This window comes from Linepithema humile, chromosome 4 (assembly GCF_040581485.1).
Source record: "Linepithema humile isolate Giens D197 chromosome 4, Lhum_UNIL_v1.0, whole genome shotgun sequence".
Lineage (NCBI taxonomy): Eukaryota > Metazoa > Arthropoda > Insecta > Hymenoptera > Formicidae > Linepithema > Linepithema humile.
Window position 1 is genome coordinate 7,446,114 of NC_090131.1, and position 17,343 is coordinate 7,463,456.

The 17,343-nt window shown below is 40.5% G+C and overlaps 3 protein-coding genes across 8 annotated transcripts in view; 1 reads left to right on the forward strand and 2 right to left on the reverse strand.

The window, feature by feature from the left end:
• Positions 1 to 11,154, forward strand: part of LOC105677719 (apoptosis-resistant E3 ubiquitin protein ligase 1) — an 81,209-nt gene extending 70,055 nt beyond the window's left edge. For 3 of the 4 annotated variants that reach the window (XM_012376528.2, XM_012376529.2, XM_012376531.2), the window contains 14 exons: positions 4,373 to 4,529; positions 4,975 to 5,180; positions 5,724 to 5,923; positions 6,215 to 6,452; positions 6,834 to 7,003; positions 7,071 to 7,251; positions 7,342 to 7,553; positions 7,656 to 7,922; positions 8,008 to 8,083; positions 8,155 to 8,444; positions 8,523 to 8,648; positions 9,019 to 9,207; positions 9,280 to 9,542; positions 9,825 to 11,154. In XM_012376528.2, coding sequence (XP_012231951.1) covers positions 4,373 to 4,529; positions 4,975 to 5,180; positions 5,724 to 5,923; positions 6,215 to 6,452; positions 6,834 to 7,003; positions 7,071 to 7,251; positions 7,342 to 7,553; positions 7,656 to 7,922; positions 8,008 to 8,083; positions 8,155 to 8,444; positions 8,523 to 8,648; positions 9,019 to 9,207; positions 9,280 to 9,542; positions 9,825 to 9,927 — 2,678 coding nt within the window. In that variant the 3' untranslated portion in view covers positions 9,928 to 11,154. Of the gene's footprint in view, positions 1 to 396; positions 633 to 4,372; positions 4,530 to 4,974; positions 5,181 to 5,723; positions 5,924 to 6,214; positions 6,453 to 6,833; positions 7,004 to 7,070; positions 7,252 to 7,341; positions 7,554 to 7,655; positions 7,923 to 8,007; positions 8,084 to 8,154; positions 8,445 to 8,522; positions 8,649 to 9,018; positions 9,208 to 9,279; positions 9,543 to 9,824 lie in introns of all 4 variants that reach the window. The other variant, XM_012376530.2, reaches the window with a different exon arrangement.
• On the reverse strand, positions 920 to 3,714 carry LOC105677722 (leucine-rich repeat-containing protein 38). Its single transcript, XM_012376536.2, has 3 exons — positions 3,530 to 3,714; positions 2,252 to 2,736; positions 920 to 1,643 (listed from the first exon to the last, which is right to left on the reverse strand). The coding sequence occupies exons 1-3, from the start codon at positions 3,639 to 3,641 to the stop codon at positions 1,296 to 1,298; spliced, it is 945 nt and encodes a 314-aa protein (XP_012231959.2). The 5' UTR covers positions 3,642 to 3,714; the 3' UTR covers positions 920 to 1,295.
• Positions 6,215 to 17,119, reverse strand: LOC105677721 (tropomyosin). Of its 3 annotated transcripts, none has more exons than XM_012376533.2 (8): positions 17,006 to 17,119; positions 15,907 to 16,372; positions 15,291 to 15,690; positions 14,382 to 14,573; positions 12,432 to 12,574; positions 12,119 to 12,283; positions 11,896 to 12,042; positions 6,215 to 6,583 (listed from the first exon to the last, which is right to left on the reverse strand). In XM_012376533.2, the coding sequence occupies exons 2-8, from the start codon at positions 16,272 to 16,274 to the stop codon at positions 6,577 to 6,579; spliced, it is 1,422 nt and encodes a 473-aa protein (XP_012231956.2). In that variant the 5' UTR covers positions 16,275 to 16,372; positions 17,006 to 17,119; the 3' UTR covers positions 6,215 to 6,576. The 3 variants fall into 3 exon arrangements, with proteins under 3 accessions (XP_012231956.2, XP_012231957.2, XP_012231958.2); XM_012376534.2 differs by lacking the exon at positions 17,006 to 17,119 and adding an exon at positions 16,490 to 16,645; XM_012376535.2 differs by lacking the exon at positions 6,215 to 6,583 and adding an exon at positions 11,135 to 11,558.
• Positions 17,120 to 17,343: the final 224 nt, after the last annotated feature.

The following is a 17,343-nucleotide window of genomic DNA, read 5'->3' on the forward strand; positions in this document are numbered from 1 at the left end:
AATACGAAAAAAATAAGCATAATTTGCTCAGTCAGAAAACCGTGTTTGCATTCGAAGACTAATCGACATTGAATTGCCGTTTGCAATTGTACAAGTTTGCAAAAACGATAATGAAATGAATAACCCGATTTTCGTTACTTGACGAACACACACAAACGCGTGTCTCCGCGTGTGTATCCAATTTCTCGACGTTACACCGCAATTTCGCGCGGTAACAGACGATCGTATTTCCGCGATAAAGTTTAGCCGCGCGCATCCGGAGATGCCGCATCGCGACGCGCGATCTTATCGCACACTGCACTCACCCGCGTTCGCTGTCGCCGGTGCACCGCAAAAGTATATATGCGCACCGAGAGCTTGTACGCAGAGTGAGCGAATAATGAAAATCTGTCGAAGTGAGGCGGAAATCGACGCCGACGGTGAGCGAAACGATGCGCCGTGGCCGTTAAAAGTGCGAGACGCAGAGAAGCGCGGGCGGCCGAAAGAGCTTCAGAGTAAGAAAAGACACGGAGGAATTATGCCGGACAAAAATCCGGGCCGCCGAGATGGACAGCGCGAGAACAAAGATTTCCTCGCCGGCGAGATATCATCCATCGGCATGTCGCTGCGGCCCAGCGGGAGCGCATCCTCCGGTGAGTAACTGCTCTGCGAGGACGAATGTCTGATGCGAATCTCGTGGGGCCCGGCATAAACCACTTGATACCGTGTTGCATAATTTGCGCTGACGTACGGCGCATATGCTACAAATACGTCACATCTTGCGCACAGACAATGCAATGAATCGACTGTGATTCCCGAATTATCTTCAGACCTGAAACCTAATTTCTTTGTCAGTTTTTTTTAGCGACTAATTAATGATGCATCATTTTTAGGTGGTTTTCATTTTTAGAAGAATATCTGTTTTTTTCGAAAGAATGGATATAGTTAGCCACGTGGGAGTATTTTATTGGCGTTTGATGAAGTATTTTTACAGGTCGTTGCAGGAAGAAAAATAAAATTTGCCTGGGAGGAATATTTATTTTAATGCAAAAATAGTATTCTACTCGGAAGTGTTGGACATTTTTAGACGTAAAAGAAATCTGTACGATATTGAAAATTATATATATGTATATAGTGAACTTATAACATTTTGCAGCAAGGAGTTATCTTAAAAATCGAAATACAATTTTCTTAACAAACAGCAAAATATTTTAAAAATCGTGCTCAAAATCGGCGTAGAAAATAATGTTTTTAACCAGAAAATTAATGCAAACAGTTACCAATTGCGCGTAACAGTTTGTAATTTGTCTGTCGCATTATACGGTCGACTTCGACTCCTGCAATTGTCGTAACAATTTTCTCACGACGTGTCCGTTATTAACTGCCTTGCCGCGTCTGCGATCCCCGGCGACGCATTTCGTGAGCTCGTTCCTCGCGTTTATGCACTCCTCAGAGACGGGCAGGGGAAAGGACTCGGCCGTGGTGAGAGCGGTGCGAAGTTGATTGAACAGATTCAGGATGACGCACTCTTTCATGAGGACCTCGGAATCGGCTATCCTGCCGTCGTCGGCGGCGCACAGCCACAATATACTGTCCAGCCAGTTTTCCTCGCCGCGCTGCTCGGTTTCGTAATTTATGCCGAGATCTCGCAGCCACAACGTCAACTGCAATGCAGAAATTCAGATTCGCGATCACTCTTCCGAGAGCGCTGATACCTTTCATATTATAATGAACCTGTCATCGATAACGCGAGCGTCGGAACGGAATGTTAGCATCCGGTCAGATATCGCGAGCAGAGATAGATTGCAATACTAATATCTCTGCTCATTTTACTCGCGGAATTCTCGCTTCAAGCTTTCTAGTCAAATCAAACTCGTTTAAAATTTAACACCCGCCCGCGTCATTCCGTTACAATGCGCGAATTCCGAGCCGAAATTTCATCTCTTATTATCTTGCGACCGAGTAAGATTCTCTTGAATAACACAAGGTCTTGGGATTCTATTTTGATCGAATTAAAAATTTCTATGCTTCCTTGGCACTTATGAATCCTCCAAGCTCTATTTTCCGTCTGCAATTTTGAATATGAATTTTTGAAGAATCTAATAACGATCGCCGAAGTAATTCGAGGTTCAAAGTCCAAAAAAAGAGTTCGTGATATAAATTTCTCTTGCTATTTTTTAAGCTTTCAAAATTCGGTACTTAAATTCCGGGATGCGTTCGAACGAGGAATATATTCATCGACTTGGCGAGAAAAATGCAAAAATGCGCTCACCGTGCCGCGGCACCGGAAGGTGATGGGGTTTCCGGCGAAGCGCAGCTTCTCGATGCCGGCCATCGGTGCGAGCTGGATCGGTTCCAAGCATGTTAAATTGTTATGCGTGAGGTCGAGTCTTTTGATGCCTTTCAGCTTCTCGAAGACCCCGGGCTCGATTGACGCGATGAGATTGTTCGAGAGGTCCAATTGCTCGAGTGATATCAGAGCGACGAACCACTGATCTCTCACCACTGTGATGGCGTTGTGCGGCAGACTAAGTTTCCGCAACTTCGTCAGACCGGCGAAGGCGTAGTCGGAGATCTCCCTGACGCCGCAGTCGTGTACGCTGAGTGAGGTCAGGCTTTTGCTGTATCTCACGAAAGATTGATCGGGAATGCTTTCTATCGCCGATTGAAAAATCAGGATGTCGTTGACGGCACGTCCGCCGTGCATTAAAGCGGTGTGTAAAGTCACGTTGGAGCATACTACACGCTCGTTGAATCCTATAATTAAATATGAAATGGAGTGCAAATAACCGCTTCAGAATTTGTAGCAGCCTTCAACTTTTAGATAGAATCAGATACAATTCGTCTCATTGAAAATATCAATATTTATTTAGGAACGTACACTGTTTGAATAAATCGAAGAGAATGGCAAAGTTACATATATAAAATTGATTGAATTATCTTCTCGTAGAAATGAGCAATTTTACACTTAAATCGTTTGATCAAAGCTGAAATATTCAAAAACTAATGTCAGGATACCAGAATTATGTCAAATAGAAAAAAGGATTTTTGTTGTTGTTTTAATAAACTGTATTTAATTAATAAATTCACGTATGATATTCCTCACAACATAATTGTATCTATAAAAAAAAGCATTATTTAAAAACTGTAAGGTGTTCGAAATTTTTGAGCGACAGGATGAAATGAGATAAATTAACAACTATTTCTTACTTTACTCTTCTATATCTTATTTTACATTTTATCATTCCAGCAATTGTAATTCGCGATGATCCGAGAATAAAACGAGTTTCAATTAATCCGCGTGGTTAAATTACTGAATAAGAGAAACTTGCAATATAGAGTCTATTTAATGCTAAATAATCAGTATACATTCAATATTGATTTACTGTAATTCACATATTATCTAATATTTAATATTGAATATTCAATTAGCCGCGTAACTGATTTACGTGATTAAATCACTGAATAAGAGGGACTTGTGATACGAGAGTCTGTTCAACAGACGAGCACGTAGGATGTTCTCTTAAATATCACAGGGATATAGTCTTACCGTCCTCTTGTTTGCTGCTGGTGCATACCGCGTTTGCGGTATCTAGCAGCATGGAAATACCGGCGAGAACGAGAAACAGGAAGTGGCACATCTCGAAACGCGTGCGGCGCATTATTCTGCCTCGTGAGCGATTTCACGACTGACTCTATTCACCAAAAGCAGGATACGACGAAGGGAACTGTAGTTCCACCATGTACGCCGATTTATCGCAACCGACGCTTCCCGCCGATGATACCGCGTTATCAGTGAAACAATTATTACGCAAATACGTTCGTTTATGTATTAAATGTATCAAATAGTTATATGAAAAAACTATCAATTAATTATGTGGCATCTTTAAAAGCTCGCAGATCTTTTTAACGATAGATTCTCAATTTCAAATCGATTTTTTCTCAGCGAAAATGTCGAGAACGATGTCGCGACTTCATAGTTTTCAACATCATCTATATTTTTGTTAAATTTGAATTTAAAATTCTACCTCTTCAAATTAATTTTAAATTTAAATTAATTTTGGAAATAAAATTCTATCTCTGTCGCTATTCAAATTAAAATTTTATTCTAAAAGTAAAATCCACTTAAAACTAACTAAAGAATATAATTCTATTTATTTATCCCGTGAAAGCTTATTATTAGTTCGCGAAAAGTCCTCTTTTTTTTCATCGCTTGGAAATTATCGGCATCTCGACGTTTTCGCCAAGAAAAAATTGATTAAGAAAAAACATCTGCATATTTTTAAAACTTACGGTGCTTAAATTATTATTCTCTCCTCTCAGGTTAATTTTCGCACATCCGTTTATCATATGCTGCAAAACTAACGTGGATTATTTTTCATTTTTACGACAGGCATCTCGACCCTTGCGAGTTGCGGCGAGGTCGACGCACTACCCGAGCTACCGGCGCAGGATGAGGAACGTCTGCAGCGCGCTGCGCGTCTGCTGCAGCAGAGGCTGGTGCTACGTCAATGGTTGATGGATCACGGCCTACACAATTATTATCAAAGGTATTATCAATATTAATCAATATATAACTTCATCGATACGATGCATCTCAAATAAATACATTTAAGATGACAAACTTGACGAAAATCCTGAACGATGGAAAGTTTGCTAGACTCAAATATTTTACAAATGTTTTATTATTGAAAATTTTCATCAATTGCCATTCTTCTGTTGATCTAAACAATTTCTTCGATTTATTTAATATTACCATATAGTCGTTCGCGATCCAGCGCAATGTTGAAACAATTCTATTTCAATTTTTAAAAATCTCCATTCGCTCGTAGACTTTTTTTTATTATAAATATTCGTCGTAGTATTGAAAAAACATCCCAAACCGTGTCCGATTCCTCGAAATGAACGTCTTTCTACGCCGAAATAAGCGTCTTTACTTGGCGGACTGGGAAAATATGACTTTGTCAGGTATACTTTGAGGATATACTTTGTCAGGTTGATGCAAATGGAGGTAATGTCCCTGGAGGATGTGTACTGGGTGGAGGACAATGCGGCACGGGCGGCCCTTGGCAAGGATCTACCGCGGTGGATTCAGGCTAGGCAGACGTTGCCTACTTCAAAGGAAGATTTAGAAACCCTTAAAGCGGATCTGTGGAGCGCCGTCGTAAAGAACAGCCAGCACCAGGACGCTTGGACATGGGGTACGAGCTTCTATTTCCACGAAATGAGATCCTTGGAAACGAGAACTCGCTTTCGTATATATTTCGCGCACTCATCGCGATAATGGCAGTTTCAAAATGGATTTCGGTAGAAGCGCGATTTCCACGCTGTTTTTTTTTCCATGCGTTTTTGCGCATCAGTTTAAATATTTTATTTTGTGTCGTTGAAAAATCCGAACGGAAATCTTTAATAGAATTCACCAGATATTCGGATATTTTATCTGAAACAAAATACATTCGTATAAAAAATAATTAGTGAAATAACAAAAATAACTAGAATTTTGAAAAATAAAATAGTGAAATAATTAATCTGAAATTAATTAACGTCTCGTCTAATGTTTGTCTAGTGTTCGATGCGCAGCGCGGTGAATTAAAATGGTACACGTTTAAAGTGGCAGCTCAGAAAATTGATCCGTTTCAAAGTTATTTTTGTTAGTCCTTTTCCACGAAATGTTTTACGGGCGTTTGCTGAGAGACCATTAATTAAACGTGTAAAACTAACAAATAACTTCTTACATTCGCCAGGCGGTATGCTGGTAGTTTCCGTGTCGGTGGCAGGGCTGGTTACTCTGGCAGCTATGACGCAGCCAGCTCTGGCCCCCGAAGCGAAACACTCTCTTCTGCAGTACGTCACAGGGAAATATTTATTGCCGAGTAACTGCCGCGTTCATTTCGAGTGGGAAGAGCCTCAGCTGGTCGGCGAAACGATGACTTTTACGGTGAAAGTAAGTAAAGCGATTGCCGCCGGAAATCGTCGTCTCGTGGATTATTTATATTCGACAGCCGTAATCCGTTCGAGTGAAGCGTGTGTTTGAAAAATGGTTGCCTTTCGCAGGATGTGATTTTTATGTGACGTCTCGGATGACGAACGATCGAATTTCAATGATTCATATTTAGAAAAGAATAATCGTATGAAGCGAGACACGTGTGTGAATGAATATAATGAAGCAAGATGAGAAAATTTCTTGCCTTGCGCGCTAAATGTGCCGGTGAGATGTAAGGACGTCTGCTTGCAGTTTTATCAGCGCAACGGTCAGCCGTACCCGATATGTGACAAGGATAACTTGATCGTGGAGGTGACGGAGGACACGCGCAGAGTGGCCACATTAATAGAACTGGGAGGCACCGACCCTTTAGCTGCAAATACTGCAGTAGTAAAGTTTACTGTCCGCCATGCAGGACAATATCGAATAGCTGTACTTATCGGATCGTGTCATGTTCATGGCAGCCCGTTCCTTAAGAATTTCCTTCCTGGTACGTACATTCGGTGCACGTGTGCAGCGGACGAGAAAAGCCATATCCAACAATGCGACGGAAATACGATCAACGTATGATAAATTCCCAAGACGGAAATGTCGAGACATCAATCATTTTCGAGTTAGATTCTGAAAATAAACAAAATCTTGTTAGAGAATTAAATTCGAAAAATGCGAATTGGTTAAAATTCTTATTTGCTTTTTACTTGACAGATTTGAGAATCACACAAATGTCTTTAATGTTTAAAAAGTGTGAAACGGAATAATGATCTCCCTCGAATATTGAATTAAAAATTTGTAAAAAATATGAAATCTAGAACATTAAATAGAAGATTCAATTGCTATCGGATGATATTAATAGACTTATAATTCACCGCAGGTCCTCCAGATCCAAATAAAACGGTTTTTGTACGACAAAGTTCTACGGTCGTTTGTACAGCTGGAATAGCGCATTTGATGACAATAGAACCACGCGACGAATATGACAATCTGTGCAAATTTGGGCCTGGGGATCAGCCTACAGAAGGCTATAATGTCAATATTACACAGGTAAATCGGAAAATGTTGCGAGAAAAAAATCGTAATAATTAATGTCGTCTGAATTGATTCTCCGCAGATCGGTAGTTTAGTAGACAAAGGATCGTTGGTAGACTGTAGTATCCAGCTCGACTATGATACCCCAAATCAAAGGATTCGCTTGAAAGTGAGCTTTCCGAAGGGCGGATGTTACCACGCGACTGTCAGTTTAGCAGGATTGCAGTTGCACAATGGGGACTTCGACATCATTGTACTGGAAAGTGCGTAAAATGCATTTACATCGGACGCTTTGTCCATTGCGCTTTCATGCAGCGCAGCTCGTGCATCTCGCCCTTTCTTCTCATTAATAGGTTCCGTCGCAAGAATGGTGCACAATAACGTGGCGTCCAAGGATCCCGATATCTGTTACGCCGCCAAGCTGCTGGGCATGCAAGGAGAGAGATTTTCCAAACCGAAGAAGGTCTTCTGCTTCATCTCGCCTAAGCAGCTTACGATTAAGGAGTATTTGTTGAAATTCATCCCCAAAAGACTCGTAACGTTCAGACTGTGCCCTTCGACTAAGGTACGTAAACGTGTGAAAAATAACCACGCACGATTGACCACGATATCGATCGTGCTTCCGCCGCGAGATTTTAATGTGTTACTTTTTTTCATCGCGTTGCAGTTTCACTTTGAAAGTTCGACTAATCAGCACGAAGGCTACTATCCATTTTCGATAGACGACGGCTGCCAGCCTCCCGTTGAATTAATATCGCTATACCGAGACATAATAGCCGCTACGTTCACTCTGTTTCTCCTGAAAAACATCGGCGGCAGTGAAACGTTCGCCGATAAACAAGACTTTTTCTACCACGAGGTCCGCAAACACCACCAGAAGCATTATCACGAGAAGCTGTCGATGAAGGTGCAACGTGACAAGCTTCTGGAATCGGTAAATATAATCTACGATATTTGTATGCCGGAGCGTCGCGTAAAAATATGTATTAATTCTATTTTTCTTTTTGTTTTGTTAAAAGTCTATGAAAGCTACTAAAGGCTTTTCCGTGAGCGATTGGTGCAGGAATTTCGAAATCACTTTCCAAGGCGAACAAGGTGCGTTATATCTTCCAAGTTTTCTTTAAAAGTTTACAAAGCAATTACACGAGTGCTACTTCTGTTTCCAGGCGTCGATTGGGGCGGCGTGCGACGCGAATGGTTCGAATTGATATGCGCCGCGCTGTTCGACCCGGGAAACGGTTTGTTTGCGTCGTTCGGGGAGTCGCAACAGGCGCTGGTGCATCCGAATCCCAAACGGCCGCCGCATCTTAAATTAAAGCACTACGAGTTCGCCGGGCGTATCGTCGGCAAGTGTCTTTACGAGTCGGCACTCGGCGGTTCTTATCGCCAATTAGTACGCGCACGATTTACCAGATCATTCCTCGCGCAAATAATAGGACTTCGGGTGCATTACAAGGTAACATATCTGGCTCCTCGCTTGTACGTAAAGTTGATCAGCAAATAAAACAGTTGTACTTTCTTTTATGAATACCAGTACTTCGAGCAGGACGACCCTGATCTGTATTTAAGTAAAGTGAAGTACATTCTCGAGAACGACGTTGAGGAAATGGAACTGTATTTTGTCGAAGAAGAATACGACAAGGACGGCCAATTGTTGAAGGTAGATATTTTGACACTTCAAAAATAACAATAAATATTGTTAGCTTTTATAACGAATTGTTTGGCAATCATTTAGAATCTGTAATCGAATTTCTTCTACATCAAAATCAATTTTTGTCACTAAATTTAGATTTTATTCCTAAACTTTTTTTCAATATCTCCGATAAAACAAAAGCAGTATAAATAAATATACAATTATCGGTGAAAATAAAAAAACTAAGTAAAAATATTTCAAATAAAGAATATCCATAGTTTTATATTTTATGCAAAAAAAATACTATTCTCATAAAGATCTGCGAAGCAGAATTAATGCATAGCGGTGGTTAAATTATATTTCTTAGCGCTATGATTCAATTCTATGTTTTGTATAGCTGGCGGAATTAATTCCCGGCGGCAGTAAGATCCGCGTAACTAACGACACAAAACTTCGTTACTTGGACGCGCTCGCTCAACACCGGCTCGCCAGTTCCATCCGCAACGAAGTCGATCATTTCTTGCGCGGCCTCAACGAATTAATTCCCGACAATCTTTTAGGAATATTCGACGAAAACGAATTGGAGGTAACGCAAGATCCAATCTGCCGCAGCAAACTTATTCACAAATAATGCTTCACGACTCTTTTTTTTTCGCAGCTGCTGTTATGCGGAACCGGCGAGTACAGCGTGGCGGATTTACGCGCGCATCACATAGCTAACGGGAGCTCGCCGGAGTTCCTCCGTGTTCTCGACTGGTTCTGGACGGCGGTGAGCAACTTCACGCAGGAAGAAATGGCGCGATTGCTCCAGTTCACCACGGGCTGCTCGCAATTGCCGCCCGGCGGGTTTCAACAGCTCAGCCCGCGTTTCCAGATTACGGCCGCACCGACGTTCGCTAACTTACCCACAGCACATACCTGGTGCGCATTCTTATCGCGTTATTCATTCATTTCTTTATTAATCGTTTTCACATTCGCCGTGCATTGACTTTCCGTTCACGCCACTTGGAGTGTTCAAAAATACCGATAAATAATTATCTTAATAAAACTTTAATAGATAAAATTATTAATTTGTTTGCGAACATACTTTGCAATTGTGTTAGACAATTACGTCCCGTCGGTAACCGTCGTGGCGTAAACGAAAAGCTTGGCGAACATGTTAGTGTGTATATATCGATTTATATTAATTAATATTCCTTGCAGCTTCAACCAACTTTGCTTGCCCGACTACGAGTGCTACGATCACTTTGAACGGGCGCTGCTGTTGGCGATCAGCGAGGGCACCGAAGGCTTCGGCATGATCTAATCGGGGAACCGTAGGATCCACTAAATCTCTAGTCGAGCCTAGGTAGAGCGACACCATTAATTATAATATCTATTTTTCCTCTGACAGTAAAAACCACGTTCTCTCGGGAGGTTAGATCCCACCGCGAGTTCGCCCATAGCAATCTCTTTGCGGGATCGAACGGAGAGGGCAACTTTATCGCACGTTTTGATATGTAGCCGATTAGAACTTTTGGAATTATCTTTTTCCCGTTCACGCCGAAGACTATCAGGAACAATCTAATCTTCCGACGACGTAGGGGATACAGTTTCTATTGAGCCGCGGCGACGTTTTTATAAAAACGGAGGATATAAGTATTCACAGCGAGAGCAATGTTACCTCAACATCAGAATTGCTCAATATTATTGTATCGCGACCTAGCGTAGCTGAAACTCTTTATCATAGGTTTTACGTGAACGCGGAGAGAGAGAGTTGCATCGCTGCGTTCCTCGACGATGTAGTTTAACGTCGCTGTATAATGACGTAACGACAAAATCAAAATAGCGGCATAATTTCGTTTCACGGTGAGGCGAGATCGACGCATTCGACGAGGGGAGATCACAGCATCGAATGTTCCGTTTCTGTCAGTATTTCTTTCGAGTGCATTCTGTCGTGTAGCGCGCAGTGATTTCTGTACTTTTAAGTAATTTTAAGAATGATTATAATGCGATGTTCTAATTGAAGCTTTAGTCTGGTCGTTCAGTTCTTTTTATTTTTTATCTCACGTATGATTACAGCACACGGCGATTTTACGGTACTTCCAACGTCGAGTAATGAATTTAGTGTACATTCTAATTAGTAATAACATTCTGTACAAAAAAATTCCGAGAAAATAACGCTACGTATTGTTACATTTGTTTCTTGTCGACGCAAAATGACTCGCGATATAATAAGCGCGATTGCCTAGTCATGATGAAAAATACCGTATAAACATCGCATTCTGATGTATACGCATTTATTTAAGATTGCAATGATATACACTTATATTAAGTAGAGACGGACTATATAAAAAGTAGTAATCGCAATAGCAGGCGATTCGTTGCGGACGAATGGGCAACAGTCGCTAAATCATACTACGCCTCGCAGTAGCAACAAACTAATCGCCCCGTCGAATTATCTGTCGTCGGATAATATCGGCGGTAACTTATTTTTATCAGTTTATCATATTACGCGAAAACATCTAAGAATATAGATTTAAAAAAGGCACAACATACCCATTATTTATTTGACAAATCCTTATAAGCTCTCCCACTTATCACATAATCTTCCCGCTTCCAGTTTACAAAAGCAAAATTTATCCTACAAATACTGCATGGCGCAATAAAATTGCTCGTTTTTTATCCACAGTATATATATAAAATCTACTACTCAAAAATTAAATATTAATAAAAAAATTGATTGCTATATAGTTTAATCGAAAGAAAGTTAATGCTTGTCAATTTCTCGGCTGTCGCGCGTGCCGTCTGTCCTCGCCGTTTTCCCGCCTTCGAACATTGATCGTAGGATTCTCCTCTTCGCGGCCGGAGGCGTCTGAATCGACTTATCAATACACTTCCTCCGGCAAAAATTAACTTACACTCTCAGGAAGTTGCGGTCACCCTTAAACTTCTTATCTACATTCGCAATATATTAAGGTAATGATTACGTTAGAAAAAAAAAGCGATTATGCTATCGTTGAGTTATAATTAAGCTTACAAAGTTGTACGACGAAAGAGACAGGCAGAAAGTAAACAACGAAGCTATAGATTTCAACACATAGAGAACTTTCAAGCGAAACGCTGCTCGAATAAAATTTGCGTTACAAATATGTAATAAGTATTTATGTTAAAATTAATATAAGAAGAGCACTTCTGCCAAATTCACTTTTCAAAAGTCGATACAAGCGGCGTGAATTTGATTTCAACTGAGGTAATTATTTAACGAAACAAATGAGGAAATTTATTTACTCACGGCGGCAGTGGCAGAGTGGCGCTGGACAGAAACGTGAAAGTCCGTAAGATCGATGCGCGCATGATGCTGCCGGCAATCTGCAGCATCCGACTGCTCCAGCCACCCTCTTGCCGCAGTAAACGCTCTCTCAGTTCGCTCAATTCCAGCCTGACAGATACAAAACGGATACGCCATGAGACTTTATTAGTATTTGAAAAAGCAATTTTCTAGAAATATATATTACATTTGTGAATTATATTCCGTTTCGATGCAGCGGAGCTCTGCTTCTCGATCGGCCAGCTGATTCTCTAAAGAAACCGTGCGTAAGCTCAAAATCTTCACGTTATCTTCGCTGGCTCTCAATCGGTTCTCCAATCTCTGTTTCTCCGTCTCGGCGGCATGCAGTTCTCTAATCGTGTGATTTTGCATATTCATCGTTACGTAAATTGCAAAATGAGAGAGCAATGTATGAAAAAAACAAAGGTGAGAATGTATTGAGTTTTTTTGCACTTAAATGCTTTTAATCTAGAATGAAAATCTGAAGATCCAAGTGTCACCTGGAAGTGCGTTGCAGCTGCTCCTGCGTGGACTCGGCGACAGTTACCTGTGCAGCTAATTGCATCTGTATTTCTTTAACAGCAGATTCTGCTTTTTCTGCTCTGGCGCCACGCGCTGCCGCTACTACTTCGCTGGCAGATACCTAAGTAATTATTTTAAAATTATTAAATTGCAACAAAGGATCGTATGATACAAAATAACTTATGACTTATACAAAGCTCGTGTAAACTAAATTTTTAGAAAGAAGGATATTTCTACGATGAACTTATTCCCCGCCGAATCCCTTGCAGATTGTGAACAATGATACCACATGCGACCTTAATCGTGACAGATATATGTAAACGATTCACACGCACACAACTCTAAGTAGCAATTGCAATTTTTCGCGATATCCCGCAGTTTCACAATAAAAGTTAATAGGGCAAGTAGTATCGATCCTTTTTCCTGGTACGGAAGGAATATTACGTGATATTGAGTCACCGGCGAAGCGCGAAAGGTGTGACTCACTCGTAAGCTATATTTCCCTCGGCGTGCATTGACCTAAAGCTGACTAGCAAGTGAATCTTAAGATCTTGAAAAAAGTGATGGGTGTCGCGGTGTCACGTATTGCCTAGGCCGAACCAGACAGCAACGTCGTATCGTATCGATTTCGCGAAGCACATGCGAGCAGGTGGCAATCTTGATCTTCGTTGCAGCAAAAAACATAAAGTTGGAGCTTTTAAAAACGCTTCAATAAACAGAGGAGTTACTTTGCATTTGAGTTTCAATCTGAACACCGATTCTACAAAATGTTTTCCTGAAGCTTAATTGAAATTTTAAGAAATGAAATATTTCGGAGATTAGAATTATGTTTTCTAATATTTTAAAGAATTTTTATGTCAAAGAATATAAAGAAGAATATAAAACAAATTTAAAGAATTTAAGTTTGAAGAATTTTAAAATTATTTCTGCAAAATTGAGTTTATCATGGAATGTCGTGCCCGAAATTTCAAGTTATCACGATATCCACCAATATATACACAGAAAGCGAGTCATTCTATTCTGCAAAATTAAACGAATCACAGCGAACGACAGTAATCCGAGAGCTTAAAGCAAGGTCGACGAAGGGCTCCCTCGACAAGCTTATAAAACATTAATCGTAAACACGATTACCTCGCTGGCGACTGCTATAAAAAAAAATTCGATTAAATGGGTCAGCGAAAGATGTTGCTCAGCAAGCTAACGTCTGAGTCGTTGGAGATGTCTAACTTTCAAGAAAGGGAGGAAGGAAAAAAAAAGAGCAAAAGTGAGTCACTGATTCGTGGAATGCAAAGGGAGTTCGCGCAGAAAGCGCGCGTGGAAGAGTTCACCCCCGAAGAGGTGGAGGAGGAGGAGGAGGAGGAGGAGGAGGAAAAGGAGGTCGCAGCCTCGTGTCTTCAGCGAGCAATGAGTCACCGAATAGCAGATCAATTTTACTACTATTGCGCGATTGCATTACATGTACGAGTCTTCCTAGACAGAAATCATAAGTTTCATCGTTATTCACTTAATATTGTTCACACACATGTAGCGTATTCTTCACTAAGTGCATAAATTTCAAATTTTGAATTAAATTTTCTTTCCGAAAATTCTTTTTCTGACGCTCAGCTTTTGAGCAATGAAAAATAAACAGATTTTTAAAAACTCAGCTTTATAAAAATAGATTAAAAAATTATATTTCAATTTTGAGTAGATTCTCTATTTTGAATTTAACTTTTAGATTTTTAATTCGAAATTTAATTGTAAAGAGATCTGTTGAAGGCTGCAAAATTGTGATAAATAATGAATTTCTTCAATTTTTTAATTAAGAAAATGTGGCTTAGCCAAAAATTTCTTTACTCCAAAAAAAAATCGCTTGTTAGTGAGAAACACCTTGTACAGATAGATTTTCTTATCTTTCTTATTGAATTAACTTCTGAAAAAAACGCAACCTTATCTAGAAGAATTCTCTTGTCCTCTCGTAACTTCAAAAGTTTCTCCCGATCCTTCGCCATTTGAGCGTCAAGTGCCTTTAATTGATCCTGAACGGTCAAAAGTTCGTTCTTCAAGTTTCCAACAGCAACTAATCGCTCCTGCGAGACTTCCTCAGCGCGCTTTAGTTCGACCTCCAGCTTTTCTTTTTCCTGCAATAATATATCTAAATAGAATCTCGATCTAATGCAAAGTGAAACTTAATACACCAAATACAAACGATGAAACTTATAAAAATAATAAACTATTCAAACGCATTAATTCTCTCTGAAAAATAGCTCTTTTTTAGCATACAAAATGAATTGCAAGTGCGGTGGTTGAAATGAAATGATCTTCCACCATGAATTAAATGAAATTAGACGATGTATGCGATCTATATCTCATTCTATAGCATATCACACGCGAGTTTGACGATTATGGCACGCACGGAATGTAAATATTCCTCCGTCATCCCTGTCGCGTGTCGACATTAGGCGTGCCACACATTCTCACAATAATACCAATGTAATTAAAAGCACTGTAAGCAGCGCATTCATGAGAAATGAGCGCTTATTATCATCGGCGCAACGAGAGTAATGCAAACTAAATAAAAAGGAGCGTTATTAAATTCATTTTAACACTGTATCATATATATTGCGAATGCAATACTGAAAACTAATGTTTTCAGAATTAAAACTCTCTGTATTTTTGTTAAATATAAAACTGATAGCATTGCTAGACGCTTAAATGACGACCATTTAATTGTGTGCGTTTTTAAAACAAAACTTTAATTTTTCTTTACAACATTCCAATGTTAAAAGCTGAAATTGGAAAGAAGCACGATATTTGAGCAAAAAACAAAATACAGTTTAAAGTGTGATTGCTCGTACCGATTTGATGGCTTCACGTTCGCGCACCGCCTCTTCCAGCTGTGATTTCTCACGATGCAGCTCGCTGTTCAATCTGCCAACCCGATCGTTCTCGGCGAGTAACAATCGACGTAGGAACTCAATCTGCAGATGCAGATGTTCCACCTGTTGCTCCAACTGCGCGATCTCAGTGCGTCTACGTCGCCAAGCGTTAAGCACTAACATGTGACATACTACATTCGCTGCTTTGACAGTCGGATCTTCTGTTGGAGCGACTACGTCGCCTTGTTCGGATTCCATGGATGGCGTAGCATCCGTCCAAGATCTGCCACTGCAGTAGGCATTTCCACCATTCATCAAGATCTCTTTGGGTCTGTCGGCAATCTCGTTGAGACGATTGACAGAGGAACCACTTTCCGACCTAGATAACATATTTCTTGATTAAATCATATACTTATGACATTTTTATTTTATTCTCTAGTTTCTTTCTCTATTTATATATAAAATAATAGAGATATCTGATTTATTTTGTACATTCATTGAAATTATATCTTGTGCTATCAATAACTTTAATAAGAAAGTATCCCTATATTATCCAACATTGTTATACATGATACATTTGCCTTTCAAAACTCACTTGAGCTCGCCGGCATCGACGCTGGGCAGGGAAAGGTCCATCATTGACAGGCTCTTCTTGCAGCGAGGAGTGCCTATGGCCAGGAAGCCAGGTGGACATCGGTCGGAGCCGTTCTTGCAAATCGGCGTCGAGATCACGCGACTGATCTTAGTAGTCGCCGACAACCCGACCGCTAATCTGTAGGGTCTCTTCGGTACGACGCGATGATCGGTGACACGGTACGGACTTGGCCGTGGATGGCATCGTACGGGCACCGGGGCGCACGGCAATCTACGTTGCACGCATCGGGGTAGCTTGGTATCCGCCCGGGTGACGGCCGCGGGTCGCGAGCCTGGATTCCGCTTCGATAGGGTGGTTGTTTCTGACATGTCGCTCTTGCAGCTTGCGCTAATAAGATCGTCCTCGAATGCGATCGGGATTGTTTATGCGTTGCGCCTCACGTCACGGGGACAGAACACGAATGTTGCTGAAACAAATGATTGTCACTGCGGATGTATCTGGTGTGCAAATATCAAACTTTTCTCAACGTTAGACACACGTAAACGAACAGAATTGATTTGAATGATTAAATAGCAATCCATACTTTTAGCCTATGCAAATACACGTTTGAGCTCCGCGTTTCGGCTAGTTCGAATAGTAGAAGAAAACAGATGTACTGTTTTCTTCTGTCCTACGGTTTCGTCGAACCATTGCATGTTTCTTCGATTAATGCATTGAAGATGGAAATTCGGAACTTTATAAATAATTAATTATTGCTTTACTTCTGATCAACTTTTATAATTTTATTAACATTAATAAATTTTAAGAAAATAAAACGAGGCGATAAAATTATTTCAGAATTTTATAAGTACTTTGATACTGTGAAAACTGATTAATATATAATTAAATATCATATAATTATCTAATCGAAGCTAGGAACTCAACTTTTAATATTTAATTAATACATTATTAATAATTGGTATTTTCAATTTTACAACAAAAGAAACCTTCCAGAAATCTTAAAAAAGACATATGAATTATTTAAGAATTTTATCAGCACTCTAACATCGTCAAAAGTAACCTAGAAGTGAAAATAAGTATGCAAAGAGGTTAAGATTACCCGTTGGAACGGCCCGAAACACTCCATTTTAACAGGGATTTTACGACTTTGCTACCAGGAACACATGATGATATAGGAGCTCGCTCGAGTAAACGGAGGTGTGTCCTAGCGGTCCCAGAGCTCGGCAGAGGGGAGCTGGGTAGTGGGGAGCCCTCTTTGGATTGGCTGTTACCTTGCATGGCTGCCATATGGAGGAGTGACTACCGCTGATTTGGGGCCTCTTTTGATTGGCTGTTGCCATGGCTGTCATGTAATGGCATCCACGGCAATAGCCAATCAAAAGAGGCCCCAAATCAGCGGTAGTCACTCCTCCATATGGCAGCCATGCAAGGTAACAG

What these genes read in the sequence shown, in the direction of transcription:
- LOC105677722 (XM_012376536.2), bottom strand. Translation starts at nt 3,641, where the DNA reads ATGCGCCGCACGCGTTTCGAGATGTGCCACTTCCTGTTTCTCGTTCTC. An exon ending in CAGCAGCAAACAAGAGGACG is followed by an intron (nt 2,737 to 3,529) that starts GTAAGACTATAT and finishes ATTTAATTATAG; the next exon opens with GATTCAACGAGCGTGTAGTA. An exon ending in CCTTCCGGTGCCGCGGCACG is followed by an intron (nt 1,644 to 2,251) that starts GTGAGCGCATTT and finishes TCTGCATTGCAG; the next exon opens with TTGACGTTGTGGCTGCGAGA.
- LOC105677721 (XM_012376533.2), bottom strand. Translation starts at nt 16,274, where the DNA reads ATGTCAGAAACAACCACCCTATCGAAGCGGAATCCAGGCTCGCGACCC. An exon ending in AACGTGAAGCCATCAAATCG is followed by an intron (nt 14,574 to 15,290) that starts GTACGAGCAATC and finishes ATATTATTGCAG; the next exon opens with GAAAAAGAAAAGCTGGAGGT. An exon ending in AGAGAATTCTTCTAGATAAG is followed by an intron (nt 12,575 to 14,381) that starts GTTGCGTTTTTT and finishes ATAATTACTTAG; the next exon opens with GTATCTGCCAGCGAAGTAGT.